This window comes from Cricetulus griseus, chromosome 5 (assembly GCF_003668045.3).
Source record: "Cricetulus griseus strain 17A/GY chromosome 5, alternate assembly CriGri-PICRH-1.0, whole genome shotgun sequence".
Lineage (NCBI taxonomy): Eukaryota > Metazoa > Chordata > Mammalia > Rodentia > Cricetidae > Cricetulus > Cricetulus griseus.
The window spans coordinates 38,138,037-38,160,230 of record NC_048598.1 but is presented as its reverse complement, the minus strand read 5'-3'; the positions used below and the strand labels follow the sequence as shown (position 1 = coordinate 38,160,230).

General features: G+C 44.2%; 1 protein-coding gene across 1 annotated transcript in view; it reads right to left on the bottom strand.

The window, feature by feature from the left end:
* Positions 1–21,659, bottom strand: part of Npl (N-acetylneuraminate pyruvate lyase) — a 40,097-nt gene extending 18,438 nt beyond the window's left edge. The window contains 8 exon segments of the mRNA XM_035445823.1: positions 75–150; positions 1,963–2,020; positions 6,446–6,545; positions 7,664–7,737; positions 17,303–17,386; positions 19,330–19,382; positions 21,329–21,463; positions 21,549–21,659. Of these exon segments, the coding sequence (XP_035301714.1) occupies positions 75–150; positions 1,963–2,020; positions 6,446–6,545; positions 7,664–7,737; positions 17,303–17,386; positions 19,330–19,382; positions 21,329–21,463; positions 21,549–21,659 (691 nt within the window).
* Between the last annotated feature and the right edge of the window lie 535 nt (positions 21,660–22,194).

The window sequence follows — 22,194 nt, the reverse complement described above, 5'->3', positions numbered from 1 at the left end:
ATTAGATATAATTATTTTATGAAAGCAAGAGGTGGACAGGGCAAAGCACTGTGCATTCAGACCAGCTTCCTTACCTTTGTTCTGTGACTTGAAAAAGAAAGGTGCAATGACAGCTATGCCATCAGCTCCAATTTCTGCTGCATGCTGAGCCTTTACAAGAAGAACAGAGTAAGTAAGTGATCATAGTCACCGACCCTCACCAACAGACACTAGAGTTCAGCAACAACCTCTTTAAATTTGTCAACCTGTCCCCCTCTATCAAATAGAAATATTAACCAATTTAATTAGAACAGTGGTTCTCAGCCTTCCTAATGCTGCGACCCTTTAATATAGTTCCTCATTCTGTAGTGACCACAAACCATAAAATTACTTTCTTGCTACTTCATAACTGTGATTCTGCTACTATTATGAATTGTAATGTAAATATCTGTGTTTTCAGAGGGTCTTAGGTGACACCAAGGTGGTGAGACCCACAGGTTGAGAACCACTGAATTAAAGCATCATTGCCTGGAAATGTCCCAGGTTGCAAAGCAGGAACAGCTGGTTTAGGAAAGCTGAGTGCTTAATTTCATGTCTACACAGCAAGTGCTTCTACTCACTGGGCCATCTCACTGGCTTCTCTCGATTTGTTCTTACTGATTTTTATTTATGTGTGTTTATGTGTGTACACAAGCATCCATAGAGACCAGAAGAGGGTGTCAGATTCCCCAGAGCTGGGGTTACAGACAGTGGTAAGCTTCCTTATGGGTGCGGGAATCAAACCTGGGTTCTTTGGAAGAGCAGGCAGAGCTCTTAACCTCTGAGTCATTTTTCTGGTCACCTAGGATCTACATTGATTGCTTTTGTTTTTTGAGACAGGGTCCCACTATGTATCCTTAGCTGGCCTGGAGCTCCGATGTAAACCAGGTTTGAACTCATAGAGATCTACCTGCCTCAGCCTCTCCAGTGCTGGAATTAAAGGCGTGTACCACACCTGGCTCCTTCCACACTTAGCCTCCCCTAGGCTAATCTTGAACTAAAGACCTGCTTGCTTCCTCCTGAACAACAGGGATTACAAGCCTGTGCCATTGTGTGTGGCTATTTCTTTGGATTTCTGTTACACACACACACACACACACACACACACACACACACACACACACACACAAAATCCTACCACACCATCAAAGCCACTTTGCTAAGACATGAGCAGCTCATTTGCAGCTGTTAACATAGAAATGTGCATGAATAATTTCTCTTCAACTGTTCTGCCCACTCAATGATATTATCTTTCCTATGAGATGGTATAACAGTCACATTTTAAGTTGATATTACAGATTGGGAACGTGGTTGAGAAAGGTTAAGAAGAAAAAGATTATATATATCACAAAAGATACAGAGCACTTTGCTTTGACAGCTTCTTGAGTTCTCCTAGGGAAAAGAACAAAAGAACATTTCTTCTCCTTGGGCATTCATAACACTCTTAGAAAGTTTTATTTATTTTATTATTTTATGAATGTAGGTGTTTTGTCTACATATATGTCTGGGTACCACATGTGTGCCTGCTGTTGTATATTTTATCTCAGTATGGTGTTCTGGTTGGTCTGGAACTCACAGAGATCCACCTGCCTCTGCCTCCTGAGTGCTGGGATTAAAGGTGTGCGCCACCACTGGCTACAGCTTTGGTTTTGAACCTCCGATAACCCAATTCTCCAGGGCAGCCCCATTTCCTATTCCCCTTCTGTCCAGCAGATGGCCTTGCCTTTCACTTCCCAGAGAAGACTGTTGGCTCAAGCTCTGCAGACTGCTGCATTTATATGTACAACCTCAGCTCTCTTGGAGGAAGTTCCTTTGTCTCTTTTGTCTTGTGTTATCAGCTCTTTGAGCTGATAGTCCCACACTTGATCTCTTCCAGTCAAATAAAGGATTGGTTTTAATTCTAGCATAAAAATGGAGGCCCCTTGAATAGTCTCATATCCATACCAGTTCTTGTGACTCCTTCAAGCTTAGTGCTCCCACGTGAATCACCACCTGTTCCAACCTGCAAGAGAGAAGCAGTGTGAACCCCCTGGAGTTTAGAAGAACAAGGAAGGGCTGCACCATCCTGTTTGTGCTGGCTTAATTAAGCCTTGAAACTAATAGACTACCATTATTCTTGGGACCCACATCATGAAACAAGACAACCTGTCCCTGGAAGTTGTCCTTTGACCTCCTTATACATGCCATGGCATAGGAGTTTATGTGCATTCATGTATGTGTGTACACACACACACACACACACACACACACACACACACACACACACAGTATAATGAAAACAATCAAAACAAACAAAAAAAACTAAACAATAAAAACTCCAAACCACATATTAGGCAAGAATGAATGAAAACAGGGCCTAGTGGCCCAGGCCCGTAATCCCCAATACTTGGAAAGCTGAGGCAAGAGGACCACAAATTCAAGGCCCTCCTGGGTAATTTACTGAAACCGTGTTCTTCAAAACATAACAAAATTAAAAATACTTTATATAACACTCCCAAATAATTTTTTAAAATATGATTTAAAAAACTAAAAAGAAAAAAAAAACCCTAAAAAGTAGGCAAGAGTGAATAAAAATAGGCTGTAGTGGCACAAGACCTATAATCAATCCTAGCTATTTGGAAGACTGATGCAGGATGATCACAAGTTCAAGTAAACCTTGGGAATTTATGAAGACCCTGTGTCAAAATAAAAAATTCAAAAGGGCTATAAACTCATGAGATATAGCTCAGTGGTAGGGTGCTAGCCTAATGTGTTAGGAAGCATCTCTGGATTCCATCCCTGGTATCGCAATTTTAAAAAGTGCATGAAGACATTTCTCTGTTCTCATGTAGCAAGTAAACTGGCCACTATTCAAAGTTATTTTAGGGCTGGAGAGATGGCTCAATATTTAAAAGTACTGGCTGCTCTTTCAGAAGATTCAGGTTTGATTCTCAGTACATCATACATGATGGCCTATAGCCATCCAATAATACTGTGTGTTCCTGGGGGAGGGTTTAACTCCAGTTAGGCTTGTATGTAAGTGCTTTTACCTACTGAGCCATTTCCTTTACCCCTTTGTTATTTTATCTATCTATCTGTCTGCCTATCATCTACCTACCTACCTACCTATTTTGAGGGTAGATTCTGTCAATTATGTAGCTCTGGAACTCATTATGTAGAGCAGGCTGACCTCAAACTCAGAGATCCATCTGCCTCTGCCTCCTGAGTGCTGGGATTAAGGGGATGCACCACCACACCTGGCCCTCTAAAATTATTTTAAATTGCCCCTCCCCCCAATTTATAAAATCTTATTTGCTACTGGTGTTGATGACCTGATCAGAAGCGCTTGGAAAATTTTAAGTATTCTGTCCCACACACTTTCTATATAAAAGCAACACATTCAAGTGTATGTAAAAGAAATTTTTTGGTAAAAGACCACAGCAAGGCAGTTCTATCAGGATTGAAATTTACATAGGCTTTCTTCAGAACATCTGGAGACAGAACTCTTCTACTCAAGAGTTATAACAAGTAAAGGATATGAGCCAGAATTAGGGGTACAAAGGTTGTATCAGGCCACTAGGTCCCGACTGGCAGGCATACAAAGGTGCTTGTGTTCAGTTTCCAGGACATGCAAGAATCTGAAACATGGGGCTAGAGAAGGCTCAGTGGTTATGAGCACTGGCTGTTCTTCCAGAGGACCCAGGTCCAATCCCCAGCACCCATATGGTGAGTTAGCTGTCTATAACTCTAGTTCTAGAGAAGCTGATACCTTTTCTGGCCTCTGTGGGCATTAGACATGCAAGCGATAGACAAACACAAACATATGCGCAAGTAAAACACTCATAGAAATAAAATAATAAATAAAAATATATTCAGGCTTTAAATTCTGGCATTTGGGAGGTGGAGGCAGGAGGATCAGGAATTCAAGGCCAGCATTAACTGCATAGTGAGGACAGCCTGAATTGCATGAGAACTTGTTTCAAATAAACAAAAGGAAATTGTTTTCACTGAAAAGAAGTAAAAAAAAAAAAGTTTGATTCCCAGCAATGAAAACCATCTGTAACTTCAGTGCCAAGTGATCCAATGCCCTTTCTGACCTTTGTGGACATCAATCACACATATGGTACACATACATACATGTAGGTCAAAAACTCGTTAAAAAAAAAAAAAGGCAAACTACAGAGGAAAACAGTAATCTTCTGTGGAAAGAGGGAAGGTTGACCTCAACTTCCGAAAGCTGAGACAGCAGGGGACTTCCTCTCCCTGCCCTGCCGACCCACCCACCGTCTCGCACCCCCCAACAAAGACAACCCCAGCTACCCATGTCTCTGTTACTAGGCTGAGTCTTTTTTTTTTTTTTTAAAGATTTCATTTATTTATTATGTATACAACATTCTGCTTCCATGTATATCTGCACACCAGAAGAGGGCACCAGATCTCATTACAGATGGTTGTGAGCCACCATGTGGTTGCTGGGAATTGAACTCAGGACCCCTGGAAGAGCAGTCAGTGCTCTTAACCTTTGAGCCATCTTGCCAGCCCATGGCAGAGTCTTAAGAGATGAGAAGCACTCCTTAGAAATCAAGCCTGGTAGCCCACTTTTAATCTCAGCACTCAGGAGGCAGAGGCAGGTCGGGATCTTTGTGAGTTCAAGGCCGGTCAGCCTGGTCTGCATAGTGAGTTTCCAGGATAGTCAGGGCTCTGTAGAGAGACCCTGTCTCAAAAAGCAAAAATAAAATAGTAGAGCACTCCAGTCTCCTGGTGCACTGTGGACCCACCAACCCAGCACTGTGAAGAGGAGACAGGAAGATGGAAAGTTCAAGGCCATCTTTGGTTATATGATGAGCTATGCCAGGCCAGCCAGGTTGACAAAAGACTGTTCCCTGGGGAAAGGAGAGACACTGAAAGATGACTCATGGGTAAGAATTCTCGATGACAAGTCTAAGGATCAGAGTTCCCCCAGGACTCCCATGGTGGGAAGAGAAAACTGACCTTTCCAAGTTGTCCTCTGACCTTCACATGTTGCCCACACACTCACACATCACACAATAATAATAATAATAATAATAATAATAATAATAATAATAATAATGTCCCTATTTTAAAAGAATAAAGGGCAAATCCCAGCACTCAGGAGGCAGAGGCAGGTGGATCTCTGCGAGTTCAAGGCCATCCTGGTCTACAGAACGAGTGCCAGGACAGTCTCCAAAGCCACAGAGAAAAACAAAAGAAAAAAAAAAAGAATAAACTACCCAAAAGAGACAAATAAATAAAAATAAACAAAAAAATAGTAATAAAAAAAGTCCACCCAACAAATCATTCTGGTGGAATATGCTAGCATTCCAACACAGGGATAAAGAAACTTGCTGTGAGCCGGGCGTTGGTGGCGTAGGTCTTTAATCCCAGCACTCGGAAGGCAGAGGCAGGTGAATCTCTGTGAGTTCGAGACCAGCCTGGTCTACAAGAGCTAGTTCCAGGGCAGCCTCCAAAGCCACAGAGAAACCCTGTCTCAAAAAACCAAAAAAAAAAAAAAAAAAAGAAACTTGCTGTGTAGACACCATCTTCCTGATCTCCACTCCACTCAGCCATATGGAAGAGGGTGCTTGCTCAGCTGTTTCTACTAAACTCCAATATTTTGCCCCCAGCTAAACACTACCACTCACTGCTTTGTTTCAGTTTATACTCAGTCAGAAGCGGGAAGTATTGGGTTTCACAACCTGACTCCAGGTTGGATCGGAAGCAGACCCAGGTCCCTGCTGCGAAGCAGTGGGTGTGCTGGCTAGATTTGTCCATTTGACACAAGGTAGGGCCATCTGGGAAGAAGGAATCTTAATGAGAAAACATCTCCACAGACTGCCCGGTAGTCAAGTCTCTATGGGATTTTCTTGACTAATGATTGATGTGAGAGGGCTCAGCCCTTTAACAGATGGTGCATAAGAAAACACACTGAGCAAGCTAGGAGGAGCAAGCCAGTAAGCAGCACCCCTCCATGGTCTCTGCATCAGCTCCTGCCTCCAGGTTCCTGCTCTGTTTGAGTAATGGCCCTGACTTCCCTTAGTGATGGACTGTGATGTGGACGTGTAACCCAAATAAACCCTTTCCCTCCAAGCTGCTTATGGTCATGGGGTTTCATCGCAGCAATAGAAACCCTAACTAAGACAGAGGCCACCTACTTCACACCCCCTCTTTCAGTCCAAGGACAGGAACCTCTGAGTCGATTAGCCTTCCAGGTAGAGGAGAGATAGTTTCTGAATGGAAGCAGTTGTGCTCTGTGGTCTGGCTGCCTCCGCAGAAGGGGAGGTAGCTCCTGGCCAAGCGTGGGAGGCTCAGAGCGTCCGATCTTGCCCCGAAGCTGATTGGGAGGTGGCAGGGCTGGGACAATAGGAAGAGCCTTGCTAAGTATAGATCTTGCCCATGAATTGCATTTTATCTCAGCACAGTTACTCACTTGTTCCTTCCTTGTGTCACCCATTCCTCTGCCACCCTGCGACGCTCAGAGAGACTCAGGGACAGGCCTTCTCCTGTGGTGCCATTCACTGTTCCAAACAAAGAGGTCAGTCAGTGGAACCAGCCAGTGCCTTTTGTTCCTCCAACCCTAAGTCTAGAGGTATAGGGTCTGAAAACCCTCCTTGAGAGGAAACAGCTCAATAAATAAACAGAGCGTGGAGCCTGGAGCGGGAAGTGCCGCTTGTCTTTTTTTTTTTTTTTTTTTTCTTCAGACTTGGTCTTGCATGTTTGCCTGTGTGCCAGAAGAGGGCACCAGATCTCATTACTGATGGTTGTGAGCCACCATGTAGTTACTGGGAGTTGAACTCAGGACCTCTGGAAGAGCAGCCAGTGCTCTTAAGCTCTGAGCCATTTCTCCAGTTCCCTGGTCAGTTGTGACTTGTGCTGATGTGGGTGTTGGGAATCAAACTCAGGTCCTTTGCAGAAAAGAAAAAAAAAAAAAAAAAAAAAAAAAGCAAGTCTAAACCACTGAACCACCTCTCTGGTCTTTTTTATTTTCAGTTTTGGTTTGTTAAAGACAGACAGGTTTTCTCTGTGTAGTCCTGGCTTTCTTGAACTCACTTTGTAGTCCAGGTTGGCTTCAAACTCACAGAGATTCCCCTGCATCTGCTCCTCCAAGCCCTCCTCCCTCCCCCCTCTCCTCAGGACCCCCTGCTTCTTCATTTCCCTTCAGAAGAGAACAGGTGTTTTTTTTTGTTTGTTTGGTTTTGTTATGTTTTCTGAGACTGTGTCGCTGTGTAGTCCTAGCTGTCCTAGCTGTCCTGGAGCTTGTTGCAGACTGGCCCTAAACTCAGAGATCCTCGCCTCCACCTCCCAAGTGTTGGGACTAATGTGTGCTGGGCTAAAATGTTACTTAATCAGACTTTGCTGTTACTCTACTGCCTTTTGGTTTCATGACCTCAGGAGTCTCTAAGCCATCGAGTTTTGTCTCTAAGTGGGGATAAAAACAATATATTTGCTGGCACACTGCCAAATGAGATACTCTCAAGGAATCTGTAAACCTAATATTAGTGAGTGTATCTACTCAGAATGCTTAGTTATCGCAGCAGCGCTCCACCATGACCTCTGACACATGCCCTGTGACCTCCTGGTCAGATGATGTCTACTACCAGCTAAGGGCTGAGCTAGACACATACAGAGCAATCTCAAGGGGACTTACCAAAAATGTTCTTCACTCCCTGTTCTTTTACCAGGTAATCCACATACTGACCAATTACAGGAAAGTTGATTTCTCTAAAAGACAGGGGAAAATAAGGAAGAATGAATATCTAGCTTTTTTTTTTTAGGTGATTAATCAACGAATTCGCAGCTCATGAACTGCTCATATCAATAATTATTAAAAATCTACTCTGGGGTTGGGTACATAGTTCAGTGGATAGATAGCTTGCCTAGTATGGACAAGACATCAGCTGGTGGTAAAGATGCACGTGTATGTGTAAATGTGTATGAGACACAACATGTGTGTAGTGGTCAAAGGATAGCTTTGTGTGTGTGTGTGTGTGTGGGGGGGATCTGTTCTCTCTGTCCATCATGTGGGTCCCAGGGATTGAACCAGATCATCAGGTTTGGGGATGTGAAAGTACCTTTACCTGCTGAGCCATCTCACCATCCTAGTACCTTTTTCTTTATTTGCAGGAGAAACCTCCTGGTGCAAGCCAAGCATTCCCAGAGGCATTTCTGTCACTTTAATCGTTTCCCAAGAGCTCGGCGACTTTGAGCTAAGCATGCCTCTGAATGTTTCTCCCACCTTTTAAAAGTATGATCTGGGACTAGAGATGGTTCAGTGGGTAAGAGCACTTGTTACTTTTGCAGAAGACCCAGGTTTGGTTCCAGCACCCACATGGTGGCTGGCTCACAACCATCTTCTAGTTCCAGAGGATCTGATACCATCCTTCTAGGGCAACAGCCATGCATGTGATTCACATACATACATACATACATACATACATACATACATACAGGCAAAATACCTATACATATAAACTAGAAATAAACAAATCTTTTGAAAAAAAAAAAAGTATGACCTTTAACTGAGAATGCTCAGAAGTGACCTCTCAACTTCACATGCCTGGGACTGACTCTGTCTAGACTCTCTAAATCAAACCGCCATTCTTCCTTTCTTGGAGAGAACACTGTTTTGGAAATAATGCTCGGTATTCTCTGTTTCAGTTCTTTCTTGACTTAGCTGAGCTGTCTCAATAAGATGTGAATCCACTACGTCCAGGTGGAGGGTCTCATGTAGCTCAGGCTGGCCTCTCCCCTATGTAGCTGCAGCTGGGCTTGGCCCCCTGCCAGTCCTGCCTCAGCTTCTGAACAGCTGACTTTGCAGGCATGGTCTACAACAACTGGCTGGGAATCTGCATTAAAAAACTTCCCAGGTGGGCTACCTGTAATTTTCAGTCTGAAGCAAAATGACCTTGTGAAGATCTGATGCTTAAGGTGATAAGGGTGCTTCTCCTTAAAATCATATTAATGTAAAAAGTGACAAATGGGCTCAAAAACTGCATTAAATGGCCTACCACTATGAAGAATTAAGGTGATGCAGGGTACTGATGACACACACCTTTAATCCCAGCACTCAGGAGGCAGAGGTAGGTGGACCTCTGAGGTTGAGGCCAGCCTGGTCTACAGAGTGAGTTCTAAGACAGCCAGAGCGACACAGACAGACACTGTCTCAAAAAACAAAAGCAAAACAAAAAAGAAAAATTAAGGTGGAGAGGATGGATGACTGAGACTAAAAATTCAAAGGAGAACTATGTGTCAGGGAGTCTGGGTTTACTGTGCAGAACCATGGTTACACTGCCAAGAACACTGAGAACTAGTTAGTTGGCTGTCATTTACACTTTGCTATTGCAGGACTGGGACCTCCTAATTTGAGTTTAGCCTTATTATCATTCTTTTCATCTTTACTTATTCTATTCCTTAAACAATAATAAAAAAAAAAAGTCTGGTGCATCTAGACAAAAGACATCAAAGGGAATTTCAGCCAAGGGAACAGGAACAAAGAGAGAAAAGGAAATTCAGCAAATTTTGAGATGAAAGAAAAAGATACTAAAAGCAAAGATTGCAGAACAGTGACTGCCCACAATGTGAGGGACAACAGCTTGGCCTACAGTCGGGAAAAGGGCTGCTTAGAGGGAGTTTCAAAGCCATGAGAAGGCTCTTTCTGCTGTGGCATGGGTCCCGACATCATAACACTGCCCACTGTCTGTTCCAGTGCTCTGAGTACCACAAAGACATGGTGATAAAGGTGGGTACTGAGATCAACTTTGCCTTCAAGGCCCTTGATATTTTGTAACTTCACCATTACATTAGGAGGTTGTGTATATAATTCACTAAAACCTGAAAGCTATGACTAGGTTAAGAATTAAGTGCATGGGGGCTCAGATGTGTGGATGATAAATCCCAAGGGAGGCTGGGAAGAAGTCATGGGGCAGGGCTTGGAGGGATGAGTGGGGTAAAAACCTGCCTGCCTCTGCCTCTCGAGTGCTGGGAGGCAGCACTAACTTTTTTTTTCTTGACATTTTTGTCTTCTTCTGCTCCCTCCATCTATTCTGTTGCTCCTCCTCCTCCCTTGCTCCTTCCCTCCCTCTCTCCATCCCTCTCTGTCCATCCAGTTTACTGTGTTGCCTGGTTTGAAATGATTTGTAGTCTGAGTTTCCTGAGAAGCCTGGGACTACAGGTATGTGTTACTGTATGCCCCGGCCAGCAGAGCTGCGCCAGCAGGGCTGCAACGTGAACCTGAACCTCAAAGGACCTGGAATGAATAGGGACAAGAGACATGAGAACAATAGCAAGACAGGGTTTCTGATCAAGCTGTAAAATTTTATTTTTCTCAGAGACCTTATATAGCAGGTGAAGCGGGAAACTTGGGGCGGGGATTCCCCAGGGAGAGGTTATTGCCTGGTATGTGAATCTTGTTAGGAAAAGAGGTCTTTGCCTGGTACATGAGTCCTTGAAGGTAGACAGGATAACAGTGTGGGCAAGTGGAGAGATGTAAATAAAGCAGGTTGTTAGCGGGGTGAAAAGGTCACAGGAAGAAAAGTTATAAAATAACCTGACCTTCTTTGCTAACAGCTATCTTCCAAGAGCCTCTTTGCTAATAGTTACTTTTATAAGCCTGTTATAAACTAGCTATTTGTGTAAGCCTGTTTGCTAACCTCTAGGTGTGCAAGCCTGGGTTCTCTTATCAGGAAGTGATGGGGAAAGGAGGGGTAGATTGAAGCTGGAGGCAGCTATTCATTTTTTAATTAATTAATTAATTAATTAATTAATTTTATTTTTTTGGTTTTTCAAGACAGGGTTTCTCTGTGTAGCTTTGGAGCCTATCCTGGCACTTGTTCTAGAGATCAGGCTGGCCTCACAGTGATCCACCTGCCTCTGCCTCCCGAGTGCTGGGATTAAAGGTGTTCATTTTTTTTTTTTTTTTTAAGATTTATTTATTTATCATGTATACAATGCATGCCAGAAGAGGGCACCAGATCCCATTACAGATGGTTGTGAGCCACCATGTGGTTTCTGGGAATTGAACTCAGGACCTCTGGAAGAACAGTCAGTGCTCTTAACCCCTGAGCCATCTCTCCAGCCTCTGGAGGCAGCTATTTTTTTAGCACAATGGGCTGTTCCTAAAATGCTGGCAATTTTCTCTGAAGCAGCCCAAGTCTCTTACAGGTCTAAGGTTACCTGTGCCATGGCTCCCAGCAACTGTACCCATATAAAAGAGACTTCTTAAAATTTCTCCAGCTATGAAATAGAGCTGCAGGTCCCTGGTGGAGCTGTCAAGATGAAATTGGTCTGTGTGCATAAAATGCCCATCATGATGACTAGCCTGCAATGCTGGTTCAACCAAACACTACCTTCCTTTCTTCTTTGACTGCCATGATATTTGCCACCCCAGCGGTATATTCTCTGATAAAATGACAAGTCAACTCTGTTAGATGCTGAAGGCATAAAGATAAGTAAGACACATGTTTGGTTCCTGTATGTTGTCCACCCTGAGTGAAAACAGCTCAAAGCCTGCTGGAAGATGCAGGCACAAACCAAAATGTTATCACGGGCTGGTAAGATAGCTCAGCGTGTAAAGTCACTTGAAGCCAAGCCTGACAACTTGAGTTCAACCCCTGGGATCTACATGGTGGAAAGAGAGAACTGATTCCCGAGGGTTATCTTCTGACCTTCATGTGTGTACTGTGGCATGTGTGGCACCACAGAGATATTTAAAAAACAGTCGGGCTGGAGAGATGGCTCAGAGGTTAAGAGCACTGACTGCTCTTCCAGAGGTCCTGAGTTCAATTCCCAGTAATCACATGGTGGCTCCGTTATGAGATCTGGTGCCCTCCTCTGGTGTGCAGATATACATGGAAGCAGAATGTTGTAACATATTAAATAAATAAAATCTTTTTTAAAAAAGTCATCATAAAACATACATTTGATGCAATTTAAAAAGGTATGCACAGAGTACCAGGGTGGCCACACAGGGTGGCCACACACTCTAGCCTTCTTCTTCTTCTTTTTTTTTTTTTAAAAGAAATGAGAAATGAGGAAGAATTGCCAAGGATGGGTTGGGGCTTGGGAAATGACACTTGTGCTGAGCACATTGAGAGCTTTGAACTAAATAAAAATCCTGAGAATCAGGGACTTTCTGACCTGCTATTGCTTCTTCCGGGTGCAGGGTGGAACACTTTGAAGTTCTCTTCCTAGATGTCCCTCCAGAGGGACAATTGCTGTCCTATGTCCTCCTGAAACCTTACCTGAAGGTAATCATCTGTGGTGACTGGGAAGGTCACTACAGCAAGACAATCTCTCTAGGGAACCATTTACAAACTACTGTTTACTCTGGGCTCACTTATTCTCCTTCTAAAAGTGCCTGCGGCCCTCCCATCCCCCACTTGTTAAAGAGAGCACCTAAACCTAACCGATGTTGTCTCTTGAAGTGTCTGTTTTGTATGGTTGCCATTCCCAGGCCTGGCAAATAAGTGTTGTATGCTCTTCACCCACCTATGGTCAGTGTATTTCAGAAAAGGGAAAGAAATTCCCATTCACTCCTGCAAATGTTTTGATGGGTAAGCGGAAATGTTAAAGGAGAAAGTGGTAGTGGAAAAAGTAGAGAAAACAGAATGAGTCAAGGTACAGAGCCTGGGAAGAAAGAAAGGACGTGATGTTGTTTGGGAAGGCAAACTGAAATGCCAGAAATGAAAGGTAGATTGTGCAGGCCTTCCTACACTGTCTCTGGGAGTCTGCCTTTCATGTTCAGGCTAGTTCATCTCAGGTTTTGATGAATCACTGTTCACAGGCAGGTTCTGACTAGTGTTATGTGGTAGGGTCTGAGGCCTGCATCCAAGTCAAGTTCCAGTGTGGTACTGGAATAACTGGTCTAAGGACCATAGAGCAAGAAGCAGGACTTTGGCAGAGAAGAGTCAACAGATTCCAGTTGGAGAAAGGAGAAAGATCTGCCAGATTTAATTACCAGACTGCAGGATAGAGATGGGCTGGTATGGCAGGTACTTTTAAAAGTCTTAATTGTGAAACTCACAAAGTTGTTAATGGCATAATAGCAGACTGTAGACACTCAAGCATCATAGGGATTGTATGGCTGAAGTTTTCTTTTATAGGCTATGAAGAATAACTTGTTTTTATCTTTTGTGTGTGTCCATGTGCGTGGATATGTTCATGAGTGTGCAGGTCAGAGGATAACCTCAGCTAGCAGCCCTCCCTTGTACCGTGGCTGAGACTGGGTCTTTTGCTTGTTGTTGTATAATCCAGGCTAGCTAGGCCCAGAACTTCCCAGGATTCCTCTGGCTCTATCTGCTCTTCAGGGATTACAGACAAATGCTACCATGCCTGTTTTTCCTGTGGGTCCTGGATATTTAAGCACTTTACCCACTGGGCCATTTTGCTGGCCCAAGGGCAGTTTTTCGTTTGTTTTGTTTTGCTTTTTGTTTGCTTTTTTTAGATTTTTAAATTTTAGGTGTGTGAATACTTTACTTGCATGTATGTTTGTGTACTGTGTGAGCACCTAATATCTGAGGAGACCAGAAAGAGCACTGGATCCCTGGAACTGGAGTTAGGAGTTAAGGACATGTGGGTGTTGGGCCCTCTGTAAGGTTGCAAGTGCTCTTCACTGAGCCCTCTCTTGAGAACCCAATGACAGCTCTTCAAGGCAAGGCAGCTCCTTGGTGTAAACTCTTTTTTTTTTTTTTCCCTCTGTAGAAGCCTTGTCTGATTGTAGCCTTAGCTATTCTTGTTGTTCTGGAAATTGCTCTGTACACCAGGTTGGCCTCGATCTCACAGAGCTCCGCCTGCCTCTGCCTCCCGAGTGCTGGGATTAAAGGCGTGCACCACCACCACCTAACACTGGCAGATACTTTAAAGAAAATTCATTTAGCTAGTTTCTTTTTCCTTCTAATTTCCCTATTCTTGGATATCATTTTATATTGAGAGTCAAATTATTAGTTTTTAGGAGGAAAAAAGGCTGGGCATGGTGGCACATGCCTTTAATTCCAGCACTTAGGAGGCAGAGGCAGATGGATCTCTGTGAGTTCTAGGACAGCTGAGGTTACTGCGTGTGTGCGTGTTGCGTGTGCGTGTGCGTATTCAATAGTTTGTATTTAGTCACTTGGAATTATAGAGGCTGTGGTTTTCTGTTGCAAACCGGGTTAGAAACACTGTCACAATGCCACATCACCTGGATGAATGTATTACCTTCCATGTGCCCTTTTTTTTCCATCTAATGTGATGGGGGAGGTCCTTCTGTGTATATGTTGGTCTTATTGGTTGATAAATAAAGCACTGTTGGCCAATAGGGAAGCAAGTTAGATGGGACTAGGAGAGAAGGATTCTGGGAAATGCAGGAAAGGGAGAGGGTTGCCGTGTGATCCCTGGAAGAGAGGCTGCATAAGGCAGGTGTCCTTGTAAGATAAGTCCTTATAAAAATATATAGATTAGTAGTTACAGTTGATAATTAAAACTGAGCTAGCAAATAAGAAATCCTAGTCATTGGCCAGCAGCATTATAGCTAATATAAGACTCTGTGTGTTATTTGGGGGCCCTAAAGCTGTGGCAGAACCCAGGCAGCTGGTGGAAAGAGCTATCGTTACACTAATGTTTTGGAAACAATGTCAGAAGGGCAGATTTTACAGTGCCTAAATAGGTTAATGTTCACTTGTTCTTGGGCATTCTAAACTTCTTTGTGCACATAGGAGTGGTTTTGGATGTTTTAATTTTCTTTTAGATTTGTTTATGTAATGTGTATGGGTGTTTTGCCTGCATGTAAGTCTGTGTACCATGTGCAAACCTTGGATGCCTGGACAGATGATTGTAAGCTACCATATGGATGCTGGGACCTGAACCCAGGTCTTCTGGAAGAGCAGCGAGTGTCTTAACCACTGAGCCATCTCTCCAGTCTCTAAAAGAGTATTTTGATGGAGCAGGTGATGAGAGAAAAAGGATTTAACATAGCTCAGGCTGTCCCTGCAGTCACTGAGTGGTTAAGGGTGGCTGATTCTCTTGCCTCTTCCTCCCAAGTGGTGAGTTTTCAGGTGTGCACAACCCAACTTTCAGAGACCTGTTAGCTACCTGCAATACTTTGGGTCTGTGCTTCCAGATAACAGCAGAACAGGGAAGGACACACAGCTGCTCTCAGTGTGTCCCAGAAGAAAAGTAAGGTTGTTCAGCGAAGCCACTTCAGAGGTTAACAAAGAAAGGATAAAATGGAATGTGCTGAGCTGTGTTACAGACAGGATCTCACTGTGTAGCCAGAAGTAAATCCAGCCTGCTCCTGTAGTCACATGTCTCTTGCTTATCTACCCAACCAGAAGCTGAAACTGAGAAACAGCTGACTTTAGTCTTTCCAGGAAGTTGTGGCAAAGGAGAAGTAATAGGGGAAAAAAGATTATTAGCCAACAGAGTGATCTAAATAATACATCAGCAAGTCAAGTTCCAGGAAGGATGGGAGTTTTTCAGACAGTCATGGGCTCCAAATAGCTAAGGAAAACATGATGTGGCTACCTAGTCACATTTAAATGAGAATTTGAAGTTCTAAAAAGGTTTATAAATTCAGGAATAGAACTCCTGCCAAAAAGGCTTTTTAAGGAGTACTGAGCTGGGTGGTGATGGCATCTGCGTTTAGTCCCAGAACTTGGGAGGCAGAGGCAGATAGATTGCCTAGAACAAAGCTGTGCCTTAGTAAGTCCCAGGACAGCTAGGGCTATATCGAGAGACCCTGTCTTAAAAAAACCAAAACCAGCTGGGTGTTGGTGGCGCATACCTTTGATCCCATCACTTAGGAGGCAAAGGCTGTGGATCTCTATGAGTTTGAGGCCAGCCTGGTCTACAAGCAAGTTCCAGGACAGCCAGAGAAACCCTGTCTCGAAAAACCAAACCAAACCAAAAAAATAAAAAAATAAATCAAAACCAAAAAATAAAAAAAAAACCCAAATCTTTGAGTATAGGCAAGTCTGTAGTGCAGTTTCATAATTGCTGATTGCTGTGGGGAGGAGGGGAAATTAAGTCAGTAAACAGTATCCCTCCATGGCTTCTGCATCAGCTCTTTCCCTGTTTGAGTTTCTGCACTAACTGCCCTAACTTTGGTAATGACTGGTGATATGTAGTGTAAGCAAAATAAACTCTTTCCCTCTTCCTCCTCAATTTACTTTTTTTTTTTTAGTTCAAGCTAGGGAACAAGATTGTCCCACATGTAAGTCCCTTCTCCCTCTCCCCCCCCCCACTCCCATCCCTCCTTCTCCACCCCCAATCTACCCCTCACCCCATCCACCCACCACTCCCCAGGCAGGGCAGGGCCCCTAACGGGGGCTCCGCAAAGTCTACCAAATCCTCCTGTGCCCATGCTCAATTTACTTTTGGTCATGGTTTCATTACAGCAATGTCCTAACTAAGATAACACCTATGAACATGCTTTGTTTTCTTTGTGTAGTGTGTGTGTTGACGGATGTGTGTAATGTGGTGTGGATGTGTTTTTCAGTAAACATGTACATGGGTACATGTTTGTACGTGCAGACAAACAGATGAAGGCTGGATGCTGACTTCATGTGCCTTCCTCAATGGCTCTCCAACTTATTATTGTTATTTTTGGGGGCAATATCTGAACTTACCCTGAAGTTCAGTGATTCAGATAGCCCGACTTGTCAGCAAGCCCTGGACAGATCCTCCTGCCTCTACCTCTGCAGAACTGGGGACATGGACCTGACTTTTACATGGATGTTGGTGATTTGCACTCAGTCCCGGCTAAGCCATCTTTTCCCATCTTTTTAGCACCCTCCCCGACATACTTTTTGTTTGTTTTTTGTTTTTTTGTTTTTGTTTTTGTTTTTGGAGACAGGGTTTCTCTGTATTGCTTTGGAGCCTGTCCTGGAACTCTCTCTGTAGACCAGGCTGGCCTCGAACTCACAGAGATCCACCTGCCTCTGCCTCCTGAGTGCTGGGATTAAAGGCATGTGCCACCAACGCCAGACCCTCCCTGACTTTTCTGTGGTGAGTTCCAAGAGGTCACAGTGAGCCACACTGCCAGCCATTCAAGGACAGGAGTCGTGCTAAAATAGGATTCTCCTCTAATTCCAAGGACCCTATCTGGGCTAAAGGCACTGGGAGAATTCCTTCTCCCTTCCTTTTTCTCCATGATGGTGACTGTCCCTTTTCTGACTTAGGGGGTCAGGCACACTACAGAAGCTACCATTTGGTAAGACTACCCCAGAGGTGCCGTGATTACTGAGGCTTCTGACTGTTTCCATGGATGGGAACAGGTCCCTCTCTGCCCCCTTCCCCCAACAGATGTGATAGTTACCCATTCTCAGTCATTGGAGTGATGGTGGCAGCAACAAGACCCTGGAGTTTCTTCTTAGGGAAGGCCATTGAGCTGCTGGAAGGTCTGGAAAACACATAATGTCATTACTTTCATTACTCTCTTTCTTCAAGGAATGTCAATTAATGACCAAACTCCTAGGCCAAAGTTCAATCCCAAGTTAGTATTGTAAAATACGCTTACAACATAGAAACTCCCAGAGAAAGTAGAAGAATGTAAAAATTTAGAGCTGACTTACATTGGTGGGGAGATGTTAAGACAAAGAGAGGGTGGCCCTGAGAAAACACTATCTGGAAGACCTTCTATTTTAGCTACATGGAGAGCTGGGGAAACTGCAGACCTCAAGAGTAGGGGTAGCCGGGCGTTGGTGGCACATGCCTTTAATCCCAGCACTCAGGAGGCAGAGGCAGGCGAATCTCTGTGAGTTCGAGGCCAGCCTGGTCTCCAGAGCGAGTGCCAGGATAGGCTCCAAAGCTACACAGAGAAAGCCTGTCTCGAAAAACAAAACAAAACAAAACAAAAGAGTAGGGGTAAAATCAGCAGACCCAGAACCAGAGCTGCAACTTCATTCTGGGGCTTCAAACACAAGAGGAATTGCTATTACTTAAACTGAATATAGTCAGAAAGAAGGCAGTCTCTCCTCCACCTTAAGGGGAATCCCACCAAAACAAGGTTTCTGGGTTTTTGTTTTTGTTTGTTTGTTTTTGTTTTTTCAAGACAGGGTTTCTCTGTGGCTTTGGAGGCTGTTCTGGACTAGCTCTTGTAGACCAGGCTGGTCTTGAACTCACAAAGATCCGCTTGCCTCTGCCTCCTGAGTGCTGGGATTAAAGGTGTGTGCCACTAATTGCCCGGTTTATTTTTGGTCTCTTTTTAACATTTATTTATTGTGTATGTGTCTAGGTGTATGCACACACACATACCACAGCACATGTATGGAGGTCAGAAGATAACTCATGGGAATCAGTTCTTTCTTTTCTCTATGTGGAGTCTGGGAATTGAACTCTGGTTGTCAGGCTTGGCATCGAGCTGCTGAACCTTTGCTTTTTTGTTGTTGTTGTTGTTTGTTTGTTTGTTTTTAAGCCATGCTGGCCACCAATTCTCTATGTAGTCAAGGGTGATCTTGAATTCCCACTCTTCCTGTCTCTCTGGGATTACTGGTGTGTGTCACCATACCCAATCTCTTCTTGTAAACTGTGCATTACAAGCATGTGCCACCACACTTAATATTATTATTATTATTTTTGTGGTTCAGGATGGAACTCAGGTTTTTGTGCATGGTAGACACTTAACCAATTAAGCTACGCCCCAGTTAACACCTGGTTTTCAATTCATGCATGATGACTATGTGGGAGACTGAACGAGCTTTTCAGATTGCACCTGATGGTGATTTCCCTGACAGGCACTCACTGTTGGAATGGGCAGCCTCCTTTCATTCAGTCAGCTGGAACTGATGGACCTTTCCATCAGGCAGAGTGAACCTCTCCATACCAATGCAGACCCAACAGTGGAAATGAGTATCCTGGGAAAGATCTAGGCGGCAAATCACAATGCCTGCTGCATAGCTCCTTCTAGCACGCCTATGGTGATCTTAACTCAAGATACCCTGAGTGAACCGGCCATCTTAGTCTCTCAAGTTCTCCCCTTTCCTTACAAGAGAGAAGATAGAGGGTAGCTCTGGAGTCAGACTTCACCGGCCTGCATCTTGGCTCTACCATTTATCTCTCCATACCTCTTTATCCCTCTGTAACGGGGATAATAGTAACCATATTTCATAGAGTCAAATAAATGAATTGATACAATGTGCTTGATGACTGTGCCAGGCATATGGCCATAGAAGCACAGGCTTGGTGTTTTCCATGAAGTGCTGTCCAGAAGGGACAGTTACCTGTGATAGAATAGTGAATCCTCCCCAACACTCAGCACTTTGGTTTATTGAGGTCCTGAGTCATTTAAACTGCTATCTTCTTACCTGGATTTCCTTCCCCTCTCCTGCTGTTCTCATGACTTACCCCATGCTACCTTTTATCTGGATCAGTGGTCGTTGACCCGGGTCCAAGAGGACCTTCATGGGGCAAGAACGTTAAAAAGATAAGAAAGCCAAGTGCCTGAGCCGGTCATCATTAAGTGTCCCAGATCAAATGGTCTGCTCTGGCTACCTAGACTTCCATGTTCTGCTTTGGGCTGCACTTGGTTCATATTTAATGACAACATTCTTTAAGTTCTGATTGGCAGTCTTATGTGTCTTTGAGAGCTATTAAATTAATAACCACTTAGGTGCAGTTTGAGTAGTTAAAAATGTAGGGACTCTGGGGGAAGAGAATGAGGGCTGGGAATCTCTGTGAAACCCCCAGAACACCCACATTTCTAATCTTGTCTCTGTCCTATTCAGAAGATGTCAACTTCCTGGCCTGCCTGGAAGGTTTCTTCATGCCTGCAGTGTACCAGCTCTACTGCGAGAACCCATTCCTGTGGCTGCCGCCTGCCTTTCTCTCTGGCTTCTCTTTGCTACACAGCATCTGTCACTTCAATCCTTTCAGCATCATACTATTTTTAAACTCACTTTAAGAATCAAGGAATTGCTGTGCAACTGAGGACCAGCACCTGGGAGGTGGAGATAAGAGGTCAGGAGTTCAAATCCATCTGTTGCTGCATAGTGAGTGGAAACCAGCTGGGTTATGTAAGATACGGTTTCAAGAACATAAAATCAAAACAAAACAAAACAAAAAAAATCAGAGGATTCAGCCAGGCATAGTGGCACACACCTTTGATCCCAACACTTGGGAGACAGAGGCAGGAAGATCTGTGAGTTCCAGGACAGCCAGGGCTTATGTAGAGACCTTGTGAAGGAAAAAAAATATTCTTGATCCTCCAAACTGAAAATTATTTATCTTCAGAATTTCCCCTGAAGAGTTGTTTTTCATTAAAACCCTTACAGAAGCTGGACATGGTGGTGCATGCTTTTAGTCCTAGTACTCAGGAGGCAGAGGCAGAGGCAGGTAGATCTCTGATTTGAGGCCAGCCTGGTCAATAAAACAAGTTCCAGGATAGCCAGGGCTACACAGAGAAACCCTGTCTCTCAATGAACAAAAACAAAACACAACAACCTCAGAGTTATAAGCAAGATATAGGTTTATTCCTGTCCAAGACTGCAAGTCACCTGGAGGCAGGAGGACCAATCAGTCTGAGGCCAGCTTGAGAAAACAAGACACAAGCCTGGTGTAGTTGTAGGTGCCATTATCTCAACACTCAGCACTCAGGAAGCAGAGGCAAGCAGAACTCTATGAGTTCAAAGCCAGCCTAGTCTACATAGAAAGTTCTATGACAACCAGGACTATATAGAGAGACCCTGTCTCAAGTGATCCCCTCACCCCTCAAAAATCCCAACAAAACAAAAACGACAAGCTTTCACAGTGAATAATCAATATTTTTAAAATACAAATTTTAAGATCGCCTTGGGAGTGTTATGCTCTGAAATCCTTTATAATTTAAATTAAGAGCAAATGATCACAATGTTCTCACACCCATGACTTAAAGTGAATTTGGAACGTTCTTGTAGAAACGCTGGAGAGGGAGTAGTTCCCTGGAAACCTCACACCTGCACCCACACGTAGGAACACCAGAGCAGAGAAGCCAAAGTTCTTTTTAAAACCTCAAAGTTTAAAATGGGGCCGGGGGATTTGATGTAGCTCTGAACAAGGAGAATGTCTTGAGAAGTACTTGGCGAACTAGAAATTCGGATATTGAAAAACACAGAAGAAGCTCCCCCCCCCCCAAAAAAAAAGCAACCTCTCCTAAAACAAGAGATGGGTGTATTAGAGTCAATGGCTAAATCCCTTTCTGTTCAAAGACTAAATGACCGATTCAGACAAGGGTTCCTGGAGGCCGGGCTACTCGGATCTGCAGAGTCCCCAATGTCACTGGCCCCAAGCGGTAGGGTCACCCTCACAGTCCCTGCGCTCCCCTGTCCAGCATACCTGCCTTTGCTCCTCCTGTCGGCGTCGCGCTCACCCTGCCGGTCCAGTGCACCAGGGACACTGTCTCCACTGAACAGCGCCGTTGCGCTTTTATTTCAAGGGCTGAGGGACCACGTGCGGCCGCGAGGGGAGCCTGGGGGTTGTAGTTCCACGTCTGGCCCCGGGGACGCTGTTCCAAGGGCTTGAATCCTAAGACTGTGCCCTAGTTGCTCCTTCCTGGGTGTGGCCTGTGCCTGCACCTCGTGAGCACTTACCGTATTGCTCCTAGAGTTCTGGAGTTCTTTCTGCCCAGGAACTGCAAGAAACGGGCCTTGGTGGCATTGGATGTGACATTTGAGACGTTGTGTCCCAAGCATGTGAAGCATCGCGGCTGCCCAGCCGGTACAAGACTCTCTCCAGGCTGATGCTGCTGCCCCAACCTGGCACTCTCTCATAGAAAAAAAGAGAAGTGAGAGGGTTTTAATTGTAGATTGTAGGCTGGTGGTTGCGCACACTTTTAATCCCTGCACTGGGAGACAGAGGCAGGCAGACCTCTGAGTTTGACGCCGAAGTGGCCTGGTCTGCAAGTTCCAGGAAAGCCAAGACTATACAGACAGGGCAACCAGTCCTCTGGTTTCAAACCCTGTCTGAAAAAACAAACACAAAACAAACACAAAACAAAACAAAATAAAAAACAATTATGGACTGGAGAGATGGCTCAGTGATTAAAAGGGCCTATTGCTCTTGCAGAGGACCAGGGTTCAATCCTCAGCAGGCACACCCAGTTTCACTCTCCAGCACTCTTATGGTGTCTCACAACTGGCTGTTAATTTCAGTTCTAGGGGATCCAATGCCTCCTGCATACATTCAGCCACAAATATAAAATTAAAAAAAAAAAAAAAGAAACAATGCGTTAGCTGT